Source organism: Globicephala melas, chromosome 1 (genome assembly GCF_963455315.2).
Source record: "Globicephala melas chromosome 1, mGloMel1.2, whole genome shotgun sequence".
Taxonomy (NCBI): domain Eukaryota; kingdom Metazoa; phylum Chordata; class Mammalia; order Artiodactyla; family Delphinidae; genus Globicephala; species Globicephala melas.
Genome location: NC_083314.1, coordinates 171,888,930 through 171,910,368, shown reverse-complemented (window position 1 = coordinate 171,910,368; position 21,439 = coordinate 171,888,930). Strand labels below are relative to the sequence as shown.

At 37.7% G+C, this 21,439-nt stretch overlaps 1 protein-coding gene across 16 annotated transcripts in view; it reads right to left on the bottom strand.

Annotated features, from left to right (window-relative positions):
- The window catches only part of EIF4G3 (eukaryotic translation initiation factor 4 gamma 3), a 366,964-nt gene that overhangs the window by 127,457 nt on the left and 218,068 nt on the right, over positions 1 to 21,439 (bottom strand). For 11 of the 16 annotated variants that reach the window (XM_060310035.2, XM_060310045.2, XM_060310005.1 and 8 more), the window contains 2 exons: positions 10,023 to 10,182; positions 3,226 to 4,065 (listed from right to left, as the gene is read on the bottom strand). In XM_060310035.2, coding sequence (XP_060166018.1) covers positions 3,226 to 4,065; positions 10,023 to 10,182 — 1,000 coding nt within the window. The remainder of the gene's footprint in view (positions 1 to 3,225; positions 4,066 to 10,022; positions 10,183 to 21,439) is intronic. The other 5 variants (XM_060310039.1, XM_060310008.1, XM_060310010.1 and 2 more) reach the window with 2 other exon arrangements.

Sequence of the window (21,439 nt, the reverse complement as noted above, 5' to 3'; positions counted from 1 at the left end):
GTGCGCTGCAACAAAAGATCCCGCATGCCGCAACTAAGACCCAACGCAGCCCAAAATAAATAAATATTTTTAAAAAGAAATCAATTAATACAGATTTTTGCACATTTAATTATTGAAGTGATCATATGAATCAAAAGTCTGGCCCATCTCTGAGGCTTTTCAGAGTACCCTGAAGACACAATTCTCGTTTTATAGGGTTTGCCCTTCAACCCCTAAGCATCCAGAATTGCTGCAATTTGCTCCAGTCAGAAATATGATCTAGCATAGTGGCAAGAAAATGTTTTCTAGCAGAAGTAAGAGAAGGGATCATACACCCTAAGTCTGACTTCACTGCTTTAAACAAGTACCTCTATACAAACTACTGCCTATTTCTATGCATCACAGCTGTGAAAAGCAAATGGTTTCTGAAGCCAGCTTTAAAGTGTTTCATCCTCAGGCAGAGACAGTAAGAACTATTCTCAAAAGTCAACAACAAAAGACTGATATCCAAACCAAACTGTTACAGTTTTAATATCCTCTCAAAGTAAACAAGGTACGCTAAATAAGTGCAAAAAAGACGGGCGTCATTAAGCATATGACAATTTCAGGTCGGTATTATCTAAAAGAATGATGATGAGTTAATTTTCATAGTTAACTTTTGTAGCAATAACATTAAAAAATATTAACACTGAAATCAGAGGGCCAGGAATGTTTCTGGTAAGGCTTACAATTTAAAAAATGCTAGAGGTGCATGGGTTCTTGAGGTTCATTTACTTTGAATTTTGAAGAGTGTAAGATATAAAGGGAAGTTACAGAACTTCTAGTTCCTTTAAAACATATTCATAGGTTAAAAAAATCATGAAACTAGAAAAATGCCAAGACACTTTCCTTCCTGACATCACTAACCTCTACCTCATCCCTAATCATGGCAAAAGGCAGTTCCTTCTTTTAGCTATCTTCTGGTTTACTGCTGAATAATCTATATTCTTTTACTAAGGTGCTGGTGACTTATATTACTAACTCCAAGAGTATTTGCATTTCGAAAAAAATGTACCATGCTATGAAGACAACTTAACTCCAAATTCTGTTTGTCCATTTATCCCTGGGAGCTGTCTTGCAATATCAGGCCACCTAAGTGACAAACTGCTTAAAAGAATGAATGAATGTCAGGGATGAGTAGAAGTGGGATTTCAGTGCAGAACTTTGCTTTATACTGATTTCAGTTCTGAGATATGGTCTGTATCTTTGACTGTATTCCCTATGCCTGCTATTCTTTCTATTATTTGTTTGGATGTTTTTTTCAAAACATTTTTCTTCAATAGCTTCTCCTATTTTTGGAACTACCACATCACTAACTGTTGAATGACAACTCACAGGCAGGTAAATGAAGGGAAAAAGGAAGGGTCAAACAAATTACTATTCTCCATCAAACAAGTGTTCTTTGGAGGGGCATTCACCTACAGCCACACCAAAAGTAAGATTGTGTTTTCAAAGAGTTACAAAAAAGCCCCAGGTCATCATCCCCCCCAAGGAGGAAGTTCCTAACAGTGAAGGCACTATGCTTCTGGAGCATACTGATGCTTACAGAGGCCAGTCTATTGAGGAAACAGGCGATTTATAAATATTTATGATACATTTCTCCCAGTCCCAACTGCCTGGCATTGTTTGCTTTTCTGCTCTGGTTTACTGTGGAACTAGGTGTTCTACAGTTCCAAAGAACCAGACACCTCTCAGAGACCTTCATGAGGAAATTACCTCGAGAGCTGAGCTGGGTGGGAAAACCACATCTTAAAGGTAGAGATCAGGTTTTTTGATTTGCCAAGTTTCTCAATTAGACAGGTCACAGTAGGCAATAAATATTGGGGATGTGGGTGACTAAAACATCTCCAGTACATATCTAGATCAACTGCTGGGGGAGCAGCCATTTGTCAAATTGTATAACTCAACTTGACAGGTACACAGAGAGCAAATGATACAGTGTAGGGCAATGTTTCAGAAGATGGGCTATGCTGACTTGTTTTTTTTTTTTTTTTTTCAGTACATGGGCCTCTCACCGCTGCGGCCTCTCCCGTTGCGGAGCACAGGCTCAGGACGCGCAGCCTCAGCGGCCATGGCTCACGGGCCCAGCCGCTTCGCGGCATGTGGGATCTTCCCAGACCGGGGCACGAACGGACTCTCAACCACTGCGCCACCAGGGAAGCCCTATGCTGACTTGTTAAAAGCCATATTCTTATGCACTACTGACGTAAGAATAGTTGATAAGCCTCAGATAACTTCTGATTAATATTATAAAAACCTAATGGTTAGATCCAAGATTCCAGGTGATGCTACATTAAAAAGAAATAATTTTGAATTCAGAAGAATATAATACTTTGACAATATTAATGATAAAGTAATAATGATAAAATTAATATTTCAGGAAAAATGAAACTTTAAAAAGAAAAAGCGGAAGAGCATTAAACCTATCTGCGAGTTAATCAGAGAGGGTACTTTTATTTTTCAGAACTAGTTATAAACCTTTGACATTCTGATTGCTATTTTCCTTAACCCAAGATTAAAGAAGAGGTCTTGCATAGAGGAATTCTTTTAAGTTTAGGATTGATTAGGCTTTAAAATTCCGAGAAGACAGTATTAGGGACTACAGACTATAGACCATGCTGGGACTATAGACTATAGACTATGCTGGTTTCCAGCCCCAAAGCAACGAAATTAACCACGGAGGAAACGATTCATATGAACGAGGCAAAAACAAAAAACATGTGTATGGTGACATATACCTTGGAGGCATTTTGTCTATTTGAAATTTCATTTGCATTTTTAGACAATGGAGTAACTCTTTGCTGGATGCACTAAAACATAAACACACCAATGAAGAAATCAGACTAGGAATTATAGCATTCATCTGATGTTTCTGGAAGTCAAGGAAAGTAGCCAATTAAAAAATAACTCGGGCTTCCCTGGTGGCGCAGTGGTTGAGAGTCCGCCTGCCGATGCAGGGGACAGGGGTTCGTGCCCCGGTCCGGGAAGATCCCACATGCCGCGGAGTGGCTGGGCCCGTAAGCCACAGCCGCTGAGCCTGTGCGTCCGGAGCCTGTGCTCCGCAATGGGAGAGGCCACAACAGTGAGAGGCCCACGTACCGCAAAAAAAAAAAAAAAAAAAAAAAGTAAAAAAAAAAAAAATAACTCAAACACTGCTTCTTTTTCATGTTCAACAAGCAAAATATAATTAATAACAGAAAAGCTTACCTGGGACTGGGCTCTTTCTTGAACTTAAGTTCTGAGAATCCATAATCTCTTCTGTTTGCCCATCTGCTTCTACCTCTATTTTGTTCTGAATCTCTTTTGCATCTTCATTAAGGCAAGTTCTTACGCTCTCGTCCTCTTCTAAGACTCTCTGAACTGCGGTGGGACCACTAGCAGTACTAACGTTAGAGGCAGCAGCAGGAACAATGACTGGTGTGGGAGGAGGAGAAGCTGGAGGAGTTGGAGGAGACGGAGAAAAGGAGGGAACTATGGAAGGGGTGATAGGAGTTGCAACACTCTCCACTTTCATTTCTTCTGGGGGATTTTCCAGAATCTCCAATTCAAGAGTCAATGGCAACACCTCCTGTTTTACTATTTCCACAATGCTTTCCGTGGCTGGTAATTTTTCACTAACTCCATTCATTTCATTAATTAGGTTAGTACTAGAAATCAGCGGAATATCATTAGGTGCTACACTACAAGATTCCTTGCATATATCATCATCAATTTCATCTGTTGGTGAAGGATCTGATGCTTCTGTGCAAGATGTGGGGCTGGGTATAGGAACTGTGTCTTCTTTTGAGGAAGAGAGTTCACATCTGTCATCAGTAGCAGTGGTGAATACTGGCTGGCTACTAAGAGCAGCAGAGGTGGGGGAAGCAACTGTACTTCGAGCAAGTGGAGAAATAGTGGTAGGTGATGGAGGCAGAGTAAGCTCTGGTATGGCTTCTACTGCAGTAACCTCAGATGTCTGGCCTGCTTGTTCTTTCTTCTCTCCACTAAGGGCTAGCCTAAGGACTGGGGAAGGAGTCTTTAACACTGGATCTGGTTTTGGCTTCTCTTCTGGGAAAGAAAAAAATGAAAGACATTTAGGAATAATTTTTGGATCAGAGGTTGCATTGTATTGTATTATTTTAGGGCAATTCTTTTAATCTCTTACTCTAAAACATGGGCAGCAGAAGACAGATCAAAATATCATTTTGCCACTCCAAAAACATTGTCATATTTTCTTCTCTATTTTCCACTATTACTTAACCTCCAATACATATATAAAGTTTATTTTTAAGTAAGAGAAGGAATTAATTCACCAAATGACTATGTCAAGAACACAAAGGGAAAATCTAATCAAACCTGTAACTAAAACATTCTCGGGATGGGAATGGGGCTTTTCTTTAAGGTAGGGAAAGCCTTCATCTGTAGAAAATTTTTCTACCAAGGATACACTATGGAGACAGGACAGGACAGTTCAGGGGAAAATAACTGGAGATTAAATTATTAGATACAGATATTATTTTTTATTCTATATATTTCTGCATTTGGGGGATTTTTATAAAGAACATGTATTACCTGTATAAAAAAACTGTTTCAATAAAAACTATCATGGTGTCATTTATTATCAATGAAGTTTATTTTCTGTGAAATCAAGTTCCTGAGCATAAAAATTCATTTAGAAATTAACTTTCATTTCTTAAAAGAGGCATATAACTAGAAATAATGTTAAGGAATAAAAATGGAAATTTATCTTGTATCTTCAGTTGTAAAAAAAAAAAATTCTTTAAGGAGAAACCAACGTTAATATTCAGATAATCAAGTCCAATTAAAAATAAACAATATATATTAAAATAATACAGAAAATGTACATCTGTATATAGACAGAAAAAGAATGACAGCAAGAGTGAGATAAATTGATAATCATAATAAAGGTTAATAAACTGATAATCATAATAAACCAGAAAAATGAAAGGAAAGCTAACTCAGGAAAATTTCTATATTTTAAAATTCCAGGTAAACTGATACATGATTCATGCCTGGGAAGATGAAACCAAAGGAGATTAGACTGGTTTACAGCCTTGTGTTTCCTTAGTGGAATAAACAGGCTCCAGTGGAAAAACAGCTACTCATGAGCATGTTCATCAAATGCAAACAAAAATTTTAAGCACTGCTGAAAGACAATCTAAACTGAAAGGGACTTTACTTTCTCTGCCAGAAATCTTTATGCATAAGTGAAGTTGAGTGTTTACAATAACTTTTAGTTAAGTAAGTCTGCCAAAGAAAATAAGCTTGTTGATCAGATAAACAGATGGTAAAATTAAGCTGTTAAAGGCTAATTCATTCACTGCAACTACTTTTACTGGCCTTAAAATTCACTTTAATCGATGGGCTTAGATGCCAGTGTTTCTTTAACTCTGCCTATTTACTGTAGTGGAGAAATAAGATCAATAGGCTCTGAATGCCAAATATTTCAGACTAAGTTGCCAGGGCAAGAGACAAAAACATTCAAAGAAATACACCTATTATATTTATTACATATATGTGATATATATAAAATAAATACGTATTTATTAAAATATCTCTGATGAAAATACTTTCCAACTCAACCAGAGTAACTGCTACATGGGTAACCCAGATTATAAGATACCACTATTAAAAAGTACATCAGAGTATTACCCTTTGGGACTTCCCTGGTGGCGCAACGGTTAAGAATCCGCCTGTCAATGCAGCGGAAACGAGTTCGATCCCTGGACCGGGAAGATCCCATATGCCGCAGAGCAACTAACTCTGTGTGCCACAACTACTGAGACCACACGCCGCAACTACTGAAGCCTGTGCACCTAGAGCCCGTGCTCCGCAACAAGAGAAGCCACCGCAATGAGAAGCCCGCGCACCGCAATGAAGAGTAGCCCCCTCTCGCCGCAACTAGAGAAAGCCCGCGCTCAGCAACGAAGACACAATGCAGCCAATAAATTAATAAATTAATTAATTTTTTTAAAAAGGATATTACCCTTTATGACCACTGAATGAAACCTAGATGAATTAAACAGCAGAAAATAGTAAATCTCACATTAACAACCTAATAAGAGTATGTCAATTCAATTATTAATTTTGGGAAATAAAATTTCTGATACTAAAAATATCAAACAAAAGCAGACCTATGACTGAAACTTCTATATACTCTTGAGAAATAGCTAACATTAATAAAGAAAATTAGAAACAAAAAAAAATTTCATTATTTTGAGAGCTCCTTATTTTGAAGTAAGTCCTTTAATTAATTCATTAAACTTTTACTACAGAAAGCTGAAAGGTATAATAGAGTAGATCTAAATAAAGAACACTGATTTTATTTCTCTAAGAACTTTTACTATTAAGAGTATGTTTTTCAGAGCCATGATAGTTTGAAATCTAATATACCGCATTCAAAATGTTTATACCATTTGGCCATTTTTAGGAATTTGCAGGAATTTCACCTTTAAGAATTTTTTCTAAGGAAATAAACACTGAAGAGAAAAGACAGGTCTAGAATATTTAAAGCAACAATATTTATAATAGAAAGATAAACTAAATATTTATATTATAAACTAAAATTATAATAGAAAAATAAACTAAATGTCTAACAATGAGGGACTTATTAAAGAAATAATGGTCGGGGCATATAATGGTAATTACTGCAATCATTTGAAATAAGTTTTTAAAAGAGTATTTAATTATATAGAAAGTTGTTTATAATAAAAGACATGTTTTTCTAAAAAGCAGGGCACAAAAATTGCACGTGGAGCATAAATCTACTGGTAACAAAAAAAATACAGAATGCTAACATAGATGCATATAGCGAAGTCTAGAATTACATACAGGTTATTAACAATGGCTCTGGATAATGAGATAAGAGATAATTTTTCTTTCTGTTTAACCACAGTTTCTATAATGAATGTCAAATTTATAAGAAAGAAAAAACTCCTCCCTTTTATTCTCATAGAGTGGTGGAACCAAGCTCCTAGATGGGCGCCCTTTGGTTGTCAGGAGCCACACATGACCGAAACGGTGTTGCTATCATTTAATGGGGAGAGACCAAGAATGCTAAGTAAGCATCCTGCAGTTTGAGGGACAGTCTCATTTGACAGAGAATAGTCCTGTCCTAAATTCCAAAAGAGCCCCAGTTGAGCTACACTGGTACAACTGGTTGAATTACAACAGAATACCATTCGTTGAATACCTACTCTACATCAAGAGCCTTCAAAACGCACTAAGACTAAGGCTCAAGTAACTTTTATTTGTATTTAATTATACATACCATATCCTCAATACGCTGAGCTGAATGCATTTTTTCAAACATCAAACAATCATTTAAGCTGTGTCTCTAGACTATCACACCAACTGAAGATTTTAATTCATTCAACAGTCTTTCTACAAGTCAAGTTGAGGTCTTCCTTGGGTTTTCATCAAGTACCAAAACAAATGGGAAATGGCATATTTGTCTGGAAACTTGGTCTTCATGTAACTATTCCAGCTGTTCACATCAAAAACTGAGAAAATCAGACACTTAATTATGGCAGCTAACCTTTATTAAGCACTTAATATGTACCAGGAAATGGGTCAAATACCATATATACATAGTGTCCTTTAATTCTTACAATCACCAAAGGGATAAAAACTATTACGTTCCTATTTTACAGAGGGGGAAACTGAGGGTTTTAGAAATTAAGTCACAGGTCCAAGGTCATATAACTAGAACCTAAAAATGATTTCAGATGCTAAATTCTTCAAATTCAAGAATCTAAAAATGATCTCAAATCCTAAATTCTTCCAATTCAGAGGGGAAAAGGGGGGGGGTTATGGAAAAAGAAGTATTTAGGTGAATCAAGCTAGTGGGAGACTTTGGGGCTAAAGTGGGATCCCAGTACAAACCCTCCGTAATGATATTTCCATCAAGAGAGAAAAACCAATCTGACTGCAGAATGCAGAATCTATTGTTTCTGGGGGTAATATAACAATTTTTTAAAACAGTGCATTTTTGTATCCTACTTTAATTTCAAAATGAATCTACAGTTAAGAAGAAATTTTTTAAAACTTTCTTAACTGTTAAAGAATTCTCTGAAAAATGATGAACGCTTTCTAATTTTATTTGAATTACATATATTTAATTTAAAAAAGAAAACTACTCTGAAAACTATTCTATATATTGACAAGCTATGGATAGAATTAGAAACAGAAGATTAGAACTACTGAGTTTTCTGGAGAACAGCTCGTACTAGAGGAAGACAGCAGTAGTTCCAAAAAGTTACTATAAGCTCTATGAAATATACTTAAAACAGAAGTTTTTCTTTTCATCAAGGTAATGTCGAACATTTTCCAATTCACTCATATCTATATCAAACATCAATTTGAAATGTTGATTTTATTATTCAAATTTCCACTAAGCATAAAAAACTGAGAGGAAACAAAGAATTCTACATTCCTCCTTCTGCAAATCAAGGCCTAAATATGGTAAGATGCAGGTATCTACCTAATCCAAAAATCTTAGGTCAGAGCTATCACCATCAAGATATGTTATGAATTCCTTGTATTGTAGCCCAGCTAGAGAAAGTCAGCGTAAAGGATATATTTTAAGGCCTCTCTGCATGGTAATTATTTAGTATGTTTAGCACAATTCTAACTAGCAAAAGGATTATAACTGTGCAAAAGTAATGACATTTTGAAGGGAATACCCTGAAAATTCTCCACTCAGATTGAAAATATTCTGAATTTTGACTCAAAATTGCTTGATTATTGGTGGTAGGAAGTAGCCTTCCACAATACCTACAAACTGCACTCCTGCATGGTGAATGGCTTTAATATTAAAAAATTTAACTTTAAGCGTTTATGAGTCTCTAACTCTGAACATTGCTGAAAGAAGTATTTGACACTGCAAACTTTTAGAAGCATGCCAGTTTAGGATTTATTACCTATCTTGTGGTTTAAAACTATTTCATAAAACAAAATTTAGGACTTGTCTCTGTTCAAGTCTACTAGGCTCCTGAATACTAAAGGGAAAGAACACCATATTATCTTTGCATGCCGTAAGGAAACACTGAAACCACACATTAGAAGTTTGTGTTATCATCCTGCAATCCAGTGAAAAAACAATGCCACTAAATACCTCCACTTTGACTGTGTGCAAATTCCCAATGCTTTTTTTTTTTGCGGTACGCGGGCCTCTCACCGCTGCAGCCTCTCCCGTTGCAGACCACAGGCTCAGGACGCGCAGGCTCAGCAGCCATGGCTCACGGCCCAGCCGCTCCGCGGCATGTGGAATCTTCCCGGACTGGGGCGCGAACCTTGTGTCCCCTGCATCGGCAGGTGGACTCCCAACCACTGCGCCACCAGGGAAGCCCCCCAATGCTTTTTAAAGAATAATTTTTAGAAAGTACAGAAAGTATACATCAGCTATGGAATATTAAGGGGTTTGGAGGAATAAATAACTCAAGAAAACAGAAAACACGTATGACTTCTATTCATTCTTAGAATGAAATCAGAAACATGAACAAACTAACTTGCTTCCTTCTGTGTCTAATGAATTATCTCCCAATTTTAGCTAAGGTCAACTTAAATCCAACTAGGCAGGAAAGAGAGACTGTGATAACCCACTTTCTGGCATGAGATTTCCCTTAAAGTTTCCTATTTATAATCCAAGAAGCAGTATGTGTACTTATTTCACCAACATTTGGTAAAATATATACATCGATTTATTTTCCCCAAGCTTGTTCCAAAAGAAACAGTTTAAGGCAGGTAAGCTTTTACCTATAAATATACATTGACAGTGAGGCATTAATAGAATGTAGGAAAAATTTTTACTAATCATACCTACTTTACTTTCTTAGAAGTAGAACACTGATTTTCCATCTCAAAGCTTTGTTTAAAAGTGGGTATCTAAATAATCCTCATGTTTTACTTTTATTCCTAAATGCTGAGGGCAATGTAATTAATTAAAAAAAAAAAAAAAAGAAAGAGACTAAAGGTAAGAGGGAGGAAAATAGTCATACACAAACCTTGCTTCTGGTCGCTAGCTGCAGTGACAGGGGCGCTGGCAGCAAGATGAGCGCTCTCCACAGTCCCATAAACCACAGGGCTGTGCTCAGGGACCTGGCTGGGCAGCTGCTGGGATTTGAAGTACAAAAAAGGGTGATAATGAGCGTGCGAACATAAAAACTAGCAACATGGAACCCAAGGCAAGTGGGGAAGACAAAGTAGGGCAGGAGATCACAAAATTAAAAAAAACAAAAACAAAAACAGAAAGCAAGGAAAAAATATATAGGCCAGTATAATAAATTCAAAGAGTACATGGGAAGACAAGGAAGAAAAGGAAAAGAGGCAGCAGGAAAGGGGAAGGAAAAGAGATGATTAATATTAACCACAGCAAGAGAAGACAGCACAACAATCATTAGTATAATGCATTCTCCAGTGTTCCTTCTAAGGACAGACTTTCAATCTAACAGTTATGTCACATCTGAGAGAGAATTTAGCATCCTCCCAGTCAAGACCAAAGGGACTTGGTCAACTTCATTTATAAATTACCTAGCAAAGTAGTTCATCAGTCAAAAAGAGGACAAACAAAACATGATGGGTTTTAAAACCAGTTACTGATTCAAGAAAACAATACTGAAAGGTGATTCTTACCATTTGTCCATATAACCACTCAGGTGAAATGCAACTTGGAAAGCCTTTAAAGAAACTTTCACCTTAAAATGTCTTTAGATTCTGGGTCAAGGATGATATCTTTTCAGAGTCTGAAATCTGAGTAAAGTATCTGGCTTTTCAGAGCTAAGAGAAAACTATCCTTTTCAATCAGCCAGTATATGGAATAAAAAATGCCCATCAAAATCCTAGCAGAGTAGGTTGAAAAAAATTGCAGGCATTGTTCAACTTAGAGGGAAAAAGAATTACACAAGAAAGAACAAGAACATTCAGTCTGCATCACATTCCAGTTAGGTATTTGTTCTGGATTTGAGGGTTACACAAAAGCCACACAACAAAGCAGTGTCTCTCCTCGGAGATCTAAGGTCAATTTTTTGATAGCTATAATCGTCTATGTTGAATTCTATCAGTGCTATCAGAGCAGAGCTCCCTGCACAAGTCTGATTTTTTTTTTTTGGAGGGGATGGGGAAATTGGGGGTAGACAGGGCCACTCAAAAATGGGAGTTAATGAAAAATATTTTCGAGTCAGTAAGTCTCACATACAGTAGGAATATAAAATGAAATATATGAGTTAAACACCTATCATTTACCGTATGTCATTTAACTAACAATGCTTTTCACAATGTACAACATACAATTTATATAGGACTATATGTAATGTATAAAATAACAGATAAAAACGGGAAAAATAGTATTATCTCACCTATTCATTATAGACCATGAAAGTACTCATATTCCACAAAAACTTCTAAATGAAGACCACTAAAATTATATTTCCATATGTAAAAAATGAAAGAGTTTCTATTTTCACTTTGAATCACTGTCAAATGGATAGTACTACCATGATTACTCTACTCTGAATCCTTAGCTCCAGTGGGAAAAAAATTCTATTATTAAAATTCAAAAACTAGGAAGGGTTCCCAGCTGTAAGTGAAAATAACAGTCACCCCTCTATACCTGCAGATGTGTGAACCGCAGATACACAGACCCGATTGTACTAGCCATTAATACCTAAAAGACTTAAATATCCACGGATTTTGCTATCCGTGGGTCCTGGAACCAATCTTCTGTGGATACTGAGGGATGACTGTAGGGACTCAGTTCAATTCTATGGTTGAAAACAGCTCTAGAACAAAGGAAAGAGTCTATACTCTTTAATATTTATTAAATAGTTATCCACATAACCCAGGAAAGAAAGATCTGTAAATTGTGTCCTTTACCAGAAAGAAAGAAAATATTAACTACTCTAATAGTCAGGGAAATTAATAACCAATGAAAAAGGGTAACTGCTGAAAGTAGGTCACCAAAATAAATGACATACATGGTTAAGGTGGGAGTTTTAAGACAGTAAAAGACTGCTGATACCTATAAATCTGTACAGATCAGAGAGTTTTTCAATCTAAGATTAAAATACCTTCAATCATATTAAAAAGACAACTGCACAGGCATTTTTCCAACAACAAAGCCCTAGGAAGACGTTATGTATAAAGATTTGTAAGAAAGGAGTGAGATAACATGTTGGTTAACTCATAGTTCCAAATCCAAGTATCTAGTACTTAGTTATATAGCCACGGAATGCTAGGAAAGTACTCAATTTCCTCAGCTGGGGACTTCCCTGGCAGTCCAGTGATTAAGACTCCACACTTCCAATGCAGGGGGTGCAGGTTCGATCCCTGGTCGGGGAACTAAGATCCCACATGCCACGTAGCGCAGCCAAAAAAAAAAAAAAACAAACAAACCACACAAAGGTAATCCTTAGCTGTAAACTGAAAAGGAACTGAAGATCCTACAGTGCCTTTCAGCTTTAACATTCTCTAAGCCTCTGATAGGACCAAGAAAATAACATACTAACATACAACATACATCAATACTTTCATTTTGTTTCAGATTAATTTAATTTAGGATAATCTCAAATGTTAGCTAACCTCTAATTTCATCTCTTCTCAGGTGACATGATCAACTCTGTTGAGAATATATTTAATGAATTTCAAAATCACTGCACTTCAGTCACTTTCACTGTTGGTAGGAGTTAAAATTTATAAAAATCAGACTGGAAGGGCAATTGATATCAAAACATAAAATAATTCAACAAAGATGCTCAGGAAGTCAGGTTAAAAGGTTAGGGTTTATCTGGCAACATCACATTGTTTCAACAGTTCATAATTTATGTCAATACTAAATTCCCTCCCCACATCAAATTTTTCAAGATCAAAGCTCTGATTGGCAGAAGAAAAAAAATTCTCACTTTTCAAATACAATGTTAAGGAAGCTTACTTAAAGAATGGCAAGATATCAGATACTTGACGGTACCCAAGAAGTGAATTTCCTGTATGAACTCTACTTGAGAATCTACTCTGTTGAAGATTTACATATTAAATTTGAAATACTGGCCTGAAGGGATACTGGTAGATGTGGGCCCACAGGAAGAATTAATTTTTTTTAAATAGAGTACCAACAGATAAAACGAGGCAACAAAATCTGGATTGTCTTTAATATTCTTTGTACAATTTAAAATTCAATTCTCGAGAGCAGCCAAGATGGCAGAGTAGAAAGACTCAGTTATCTCACTCATGAGCACGCCAAAATCACAACTGTCTTCAAAACGACCATCAATGAAAAAGACTGGAACCTACCAGAAAAGATTTTCTAAAACTAAAGACATAAAGAAGGAACTAAAACAAGACGGGTAGGAGGGGCAGACTCGTGATATAATCAAATCCCATACCCCTGGGTGGGCAACCCACAAACTGGAGAATAGTTATATTGCAAAGGATTTCCCGTAGGAGTGAGAGTTCTGAGACCCACGTCCAACTCCCCAGTCCAGGGGTCCTGCACCGGGAAGATGAAACCCCAGAGCATGTGGCTTTGAAGGCCAGAGCGGCTTAATTTCAGAAGCCCCATAGGACAGAGGGCAAAAGAAACTTCACTCTTAAAAGGGTGCACACAAAATCTGATGCGCACTGGGACCCAGGTCAAAAGCAGTAACTTGATAGGAGACTGGGCCAGACCTACTTGCTGGTCTTGGGCAGTCTCCTGGAGAGGTATTTGTGGGTGTGTGTGTGTGTGGCTGTGGCTCACCCTGAGGACACAGATACTGGTGGCAGCCATATTTGGGAACATTCTACTGTGTGACCACTGCTGCTGGTGGCTGCCATCTTCACTCACTAGTTCCAACACCTAACCCTAAATCCACACAACAGCCTGTAGGCACCATGCTGGGACGCCTCAGGCAAAGCAACTCGGCAGGAACAGAGGCCCACCCATCAGCAGACAGGCCGCCAAAAGACGTCGTAATCCCACAGCCACCTCTAGACGTGCGCCAAGACATGCCCTTGCCCACCAAAGGGCCAAGAACCACTTCCACCCAGCAACGGGTATGCACTGCCCTCTCCCTCCAGGAAGCCTGCACTAGCCTCTAGAACAGCCTCATCCAACAGGGGGCAGACACCGGATGCAAGAAAACTATGATCCTGCAGTCTGCAGACCCAGCCCACTCACAGCAGGCCAGACCTTATCCTGGGACCAGCTTGGCCCAGGCCCCGTCCACCAGCAGGCCAACACAAGCTTCAGGACACCCTGGATCCCATACCAAACTGTGTCAGGAACTGGCTCCCCCACCAACAATTTGAAACAAGTTCTAGGATCCCTGGGCCCTTCAGCCAGACTTCAGGAACCAGCTCTGCATGCCACTACTAACCCAGGCACTAATCCCAGGACCTGGTGTAGTACAGGCAACAGCCTCGGAGTCTTTGGGATCCTGACTCCACCCACCAGTGAGCCGGCACTAGCCCAAGGGCCCCCTAGGGATCTAAAACAAGCCACCTCGTGACCAGGCCCCACCACACAGCAGCTAGCAGCATCCACACAAGGCATGGCCTGGCAACCAATCACACTAGGGGCCAACAAAGCCCACCAGACCACCCACACAGTCAGCCCTCCACAACAGAAGGAGTCACTCAGCCCTCTTAGGAGGAACCCCTAGAGCATACAGCTTGGGTGACAACAGGGGCGTGCACTGCTGGGACCCATAGGATGTCTCCTATAGAAGGTCACTTTTCCAAGTTTGAGAAATGTAACTAACCTACCACATATATAAAAATACAAATAGAAACTCAGACAAAATGAGGTGGCAGAGAAACATGTTCCAGATGAAGGAACGAGACAAAACCCCAGAAGAAAAACCAAATGAAGTGGAGACAGGCAATCTACCCAAGAAAGAGTTCAGAGTAATGATTGTAAAGATGATAAAAGAACTCAGGAGAAGAATGGATACACAGAGTGAGAAGTTTTTAACAAAGAGTTAGAAAATATAAAGAACAACCAAACAGAGATGAAGAATACAATAACTGAAATGAAAAATATACTAGAAGGAATCAATAGCAGACTAAATGATACAGAGGAATGGACCAGTAAGCTGGAAGACAGAGTCGTGGAAATCACTGCTGCCGAACAGAAAAAAGAAAGAGGGCTTCCCTGGTGGCGCAGTGGTTGAGAGTCCGCCTGCCGAAGCAGGGGACACGGGTTTGTACCCCAGTCTGGGAAGATCCCACATGCCGCAGAGCGGCTGGGCCCATGAGCCGTGGCCGCTGAGCCCACGCGTCCGGAGCCTGTGCTGCGCAATGGGAGAGGCCACGACAGTGAGAGGCCTGCGTACCGCAAAAAAAAAAAAGGAAGAAAAGAAATGAGGACAGTTTAAGAGACCTCTGAGACAATATCAAGTGTACTAATATTCATATTATAGTGGTCTGAGACAAAGAGAGAGAGAAAGGGCCTGAGAAAATATGTGAAGACACAATAGCTGAGAACTTCCCTAACCTGGGAAAGGAAACAGTCACCCAAGTCCAGGAAGTGCAGAGAGTCCCACACAGGATTAACACAAGAGGAAGACACCAAGACACACCATAATCAAAATGACAAAAATAAAGATAAAGAGAGAATATTAAAAGCAAGGGAACTCCCATAAGGCTATCAGCTGATTTTTCAGCAGAAACTCTGCAGGCCAGAAGGGAGTAGGACGATATATTTAAAGTGATTAAAGGGAAAAACCTACAACCAAGAATATTGTACCTGGCAAGGTTCTCATTCAGATTTGATGGAGAAATCAAAAGCTTTACAGACAAGTAAAAGCTAAAAGAGTTCAGCACCACCAAATCAACTTTACAACAAATGTTAAAGGAACTTCTCTAGGCAAAAAAAGACACAACCAGCAACAAGAAAACTACAAAATAAAAAAGCTCACTGGTAAAGGTAAACACACACTAAGGGTAGGAAATCATACATACATAAAGCTAGCAGGGAGGTTAAAAAGACAAAAAAATGTAGTCAAGTCATCTATAACCACAATAAGCAGTTAAGGGATACACAAAACAGATGTAAAATATGATATAAAAAACAGTAATCATGAGAGGAGAAGACTAAAAATGTAGGGGTTTAAAAATGCATTTGAGGGACTTCCCTGGTGGTCCAGCGGTTAAGACTCCGCGCTTCCACTGCAGGGGGCACAGGTTCAAGCCTTGGTTGGGGAACTAAGATCCTGCCTGTCGATCTCATGTGCTGCATGGCACAGCCAAAAAAAAAATACATTTGAAATTAAAAGATGAGCAACTTAAAACAATCATGTATATATACAGACTGCTAACCACAAACCAAAAATCTACGATAGATATATACACAAAAAAGGAAAGGAATCCAAACGTAACACTAAAGATAGTCATAAAATCATAATAGAAGAGAGCAAAAGAAGACAGGCAAAAAAAAAAAAAAGACCTACAAAACAAATAAAAAACGAGTAACAAAATGGCAGTAAGAACATACATATCAATAATTATCTTAAACATAAATGAACTAATTGCTCCAACCAAAAGGAATAAAGTGGCTGAACGAATACAAAAATTAGGTCTACATATATGCTATCTACAAGAGACTCACCTCAGATCTAGAGAAACACACAGAATGAAAGTGAGAGAATGGAAAAAAGTATTCCATGCAAATGGAAATCAAAAGAAAGCCAGAGTAGCAATACTTATATCGGACAAAATAGACTTTAAAATAAAAACTGTTACAAGAGACAAAGAAGGACACTACATAATGATCAATGGATCAATCCAAGATTAAGATAAAGAATTCAAATACATATGCAACCAACATAGGAGCACCTCAATATATAAGGCAAATATTAACATATAAAAGGAGAAATCGACAGTAACACAATAATAGTAGGGGACTTTGACACCCCACTTACATCAATGGTCAGATCATCCAAACAGAAAATCAGTAAGGAAACACAGACCTTAAATGACACATTAGACCAAATGGACTTAACTGATATATAAAGGGCATTCCACGTGAAAGGAGCTGAATACATTTTCTTTTCAAGAGCACATGGGGCGTCCTCCATGATAGATCACAGGCTAAGCCATAAAACAAGCCTTGATAGGGTTAAGAAAACTGAAATCATATCAAGCATCTTTTCCAATCACAATGCTCTGAGACTAGAAATTACAAGAAAAAAACTGCAAACACATGGAGGATGAAAAATATGCTACTAAACACAAACACATGGAGGAAAGAAAATATGCTACTAAACAACCAATGGATCACTGAAGAAATCAAAGAGGAAATTAAAAAATACTTAGAGGCAAATGAAAAAAAAAAAGCTGAACCTAGGGGATGTGGCAAAAGCAGTTCTAAGAGGGAAGTTTAGAGCAATACAAGCTTATCTCCGGAAACCAGAAAAATCTCAAATGAATAACCTTACTAAAGCAATTAGAGAAAGAAGAACAAACAAAACCTAAACTTAGTAGAAGGAAAGAAGCCATAAAGATCAAAGAAGAGGGCTTTCCTGGTTGTGCAGTGGTTGAGAGTCTGCCTGCTGATGCAGGGGACACGGGTTCGTGCCCCGGTCTGGGAAGATCCCACATGCCGTGGAGCGGCTGGGCTCATGAGCCATGGCCGCTGAGCCTGCGTGTCTGGAGCCTGTGCTCCGCAACGGGAGAGGCCACGACAGTGAGAGGCCCGCGTAACGCAAAAACAAACAAACAAACAAAAGATCAAAGAAGAAATAAATGAAATATAGACTAAAAAACAAAAAAAGATCAATGAAACTACAAGCTGGTTCTTTGAAAAGATAAACAAAATTAATAAACCTATAGCCAGACTACCCAATAAACAAAGGGAGAAGGTCCAAATCAATAAAATCAGAAGTGAAAAAGGAGAAGTTACAACTGATACCACAGAAATACAACAGATCATAAGAGACTACTACAAGCAACTATACACCAATACAATAGACAACCTAGAACAAATGGACAAATTCTTAGAAAGGCACAACCTCCCAAAATTGAACCAGGAAGAAATAGAAAACACCAACAGACCAACTACCAGTACTGCAATTGAATCAGTAATTTAAAAACTCCCAAAGCAAACATCCAGGACCAGATGACTTCACAGATGAATTCTACCAAACATTTAGAGAAGAGTTAGCAACTATCCTTCTGAAACAGTGCAAAAAAACTGCAGAGGAAGGAATACTTCTAAACACATTCTATGAGGCCAGCACCACCCTGATACCAAAACCAGACAAAGATACTACAAAAATAGAAAATTACAGGCCAATATCACTCATAAAAATAGATTCAAAAATCCTCAACAAAATACCAGCAAACCAAATCTAACAATACATTAAAAAGATCATACACCATGATCAAGTGGGATTTATCCTAGGGATGCAAGGATTTTTCAATAGCTGCTAATCAATCTATGTGATACACAACATCAAAAAATTGAAGAATAAAAACCATATGATCATCTCAATAGATGCAGAAAAAGCTTTTGATAAAATTCAACATCCATTTATGATAAAAACTCTCCAGAAAGTGGGCATAGAGGGAATATACCTCAAAATAATAAATGTCATATATGACAAACCCACAGTTGACATCATACTCAATGGTGAAAAGCTGAAAGCATTTCCTCTAAGATCAGGAACAAGACAAGAATGCCCACTCTTGCCACTTTTATTCAACACAGGTTTGGAAGTTCTAGCCACAGTATTCAGAAAAGAAAAAGAAATTTTAAAAATCCAAATTGGAACGGAAGAAGTAAAACTGTCACTGTTTGCAGATGACATGATACTATACATAGGAAATCCTAAACATGCTACCAGAAAACTACTAGAGCTCATCAATGAATTTGGTATAGTTGCAGGATACAAAATTAATGTGCAGAAATCTGTTGCATTTCTATACACTAACAACGAACTATCAGAGAAATTAAGGAAATAATCTCATTCACCAACGCATCAAAAAGAACAGAACATCTAGGAATAAGGCTACCTAAGGAGGCAAAGACCAATACTCTGAAAACTCTAAGACACTGATGAAAGAAACTGAAGATGACGCAACAGATGGAAAGATATACCATGTTCCTGGATTGGAAGAATCAATGTTGTTAAAATGACCATACTACCCAAGGCAATCTACAGATTCAATGCAAGTCCTGTCAAAATACCAATGGCATTTTTCACAGAACTAGAACAAATAATTTTAAAATTTATATGAAACACCTAAGACCCCAAATAGCCAAAACAATCTTGAGAAAGAAGAACAGAGCTGGAGAATTCATGCTCCTTGACTTCAGACTGTACAAAAAAGCTACAGTCACCAAAACAGTACAATACTGGCATAAAAACAGACACATAGATCAATGAAACAGGATAGAGAGCCCAGAAATAAACCCAAGCACTTACGGTCAATTAATCTATGACAAAGGAGGCAAGGATATACAATGGAGAAAAGACAGTCTCTCCAATAAGTGGTGCTGGAAAAACTGGACAGCTACATGTAAAAGAAATAAATTAGAACACTCTCTGACACCATACACAAAAATAAACTCAAAATGGATTAAAGACTTAAATGTAAGACCAAACAGTATAAAACTCCTAGAGAAAAACACAGGCAGAATACTCTTTGACATAAGTTGCAGCAATATTTTTTGGGGATCCACCTCCTAAAGTAAAGAAAATAAAAGCAAAAATAAACAAATTGGACGTAATTAAACTTACAAGCTTTTGCACGGGAAACCATCGACAAAATGGAAAGACAACCTAGTAAATGGAAGAAAATATTTGCATATGATATGATGGATAGGGCATTAATACCTAACATATGTAAACAGCTCATACAACATGACATCAAAAAAAAAACAACCCAACTAAAAAGTGGGCAGAAGAACTGAATCAAAAAGAACACAAATAACAAATATTGGTGAGGATGTGGAAAAAAGGGAACCCTCGTACACTGTTGGTGGGAATGTAAACTGCTGCAGCTATTGTGGAAAACAGTATGGAAATGCTCTCAAAAATAAAAACAGAACTATCATATGACCCAGCAATTCAACTCCTGAGTATATATCAAAAAAAGAAAAAACATTTATTCAAAAAGATACATGCACCCCAATGTTCATAGCAGCATTATTTATAATTGCCAAGATACAGAGGCAACCTAAGTGTCCGTCAAAAGATAAATGGATAAAAAAGATGTGATACACACACACACACACACACACACACACACACACACACACACACACACACACACACACACACACACACACACACACACACACACACACACACACACACCGGTATCTACTGAGCCATAAAAGAGAAATGAAAATTTTGCCATTTGTAGCAACATGGATGGACTTAGAGGGCATCATGCTAAGTGAAATAAGTCAGATAAAGACAAATACTGTGTGATATCACTTATATGTGGAATCTAAAACATACAACAAACTAGTGAATATAGCAAAAAAGAAGCAAACTCACAGATATAGAGAACAAACTAGTGACTATCAGTGTGGGAGGAGGGGCAATATAGGGGTGGGGCAGTGGGAGATACAAAACTACTGGGTGTCAAGTATGTATTGTACAACACGGGAAAATAGTCAATATTGTGTAATAACTGTAAATGGAAAGTAACCTTTAAAAGTTGTATAAAAATTTAAAAATTAGATTTGGCAGTTTAAAAAGTAAATAAAATTCATTTCTCTTTACATAACCTATATTGTTTCTACCCAAAGAGAGGCCACCATCATTTACTGTCTATTTTAAACGTGTATATGACAGGATGCTTCATTACAGAGGTAATTGTAGACAGGAGGCCAGCAACTATGGCCCAGGGGCCACATGCCTATTTTGGTACTTCCCATGAAATAAGAACTTTTTACATTTTTAAATAGTTGGGGGAATTTTAAAAGAACATTATTTCTTGACATATGAAAATTACAGGATACTTAGAAAGTTTTATTGGAACAGCCACAGCCATTCATTTACATATTGTCTATGGCTGCTTTCATGCAACAATATCAGAGTCGAGTAGTGGTGAAAGAGACAGCTGGCTGCAAAACCAAAAATGTGTACTATCTGGCCCTTTACAGAAAATGATTGCTGACCCTTATTGTAATCCACTGAGAGAAAGCCAGAGACTCCAAATAGTTATACAAATATAAGCAAGATGCTGATGTAATTTACTGTTATCATAAGAGGCTATTTGAACGTTTCACATTTCATTATTTATATGTTATATGTAACTGACTTTTCGAAGTCCCATTCAATGACTTTAAAACAGCCATTGTAATAAATACCACATGTGTTTAACATATACCAACCCTGGGGATAAAGAAGTATTGCCCCCAATTGAGAAACATTATGAAGATTAGGAAGTAAAAAAATAAATGGCACCAGGAAAAAGGACCAAAACATACTTCTTT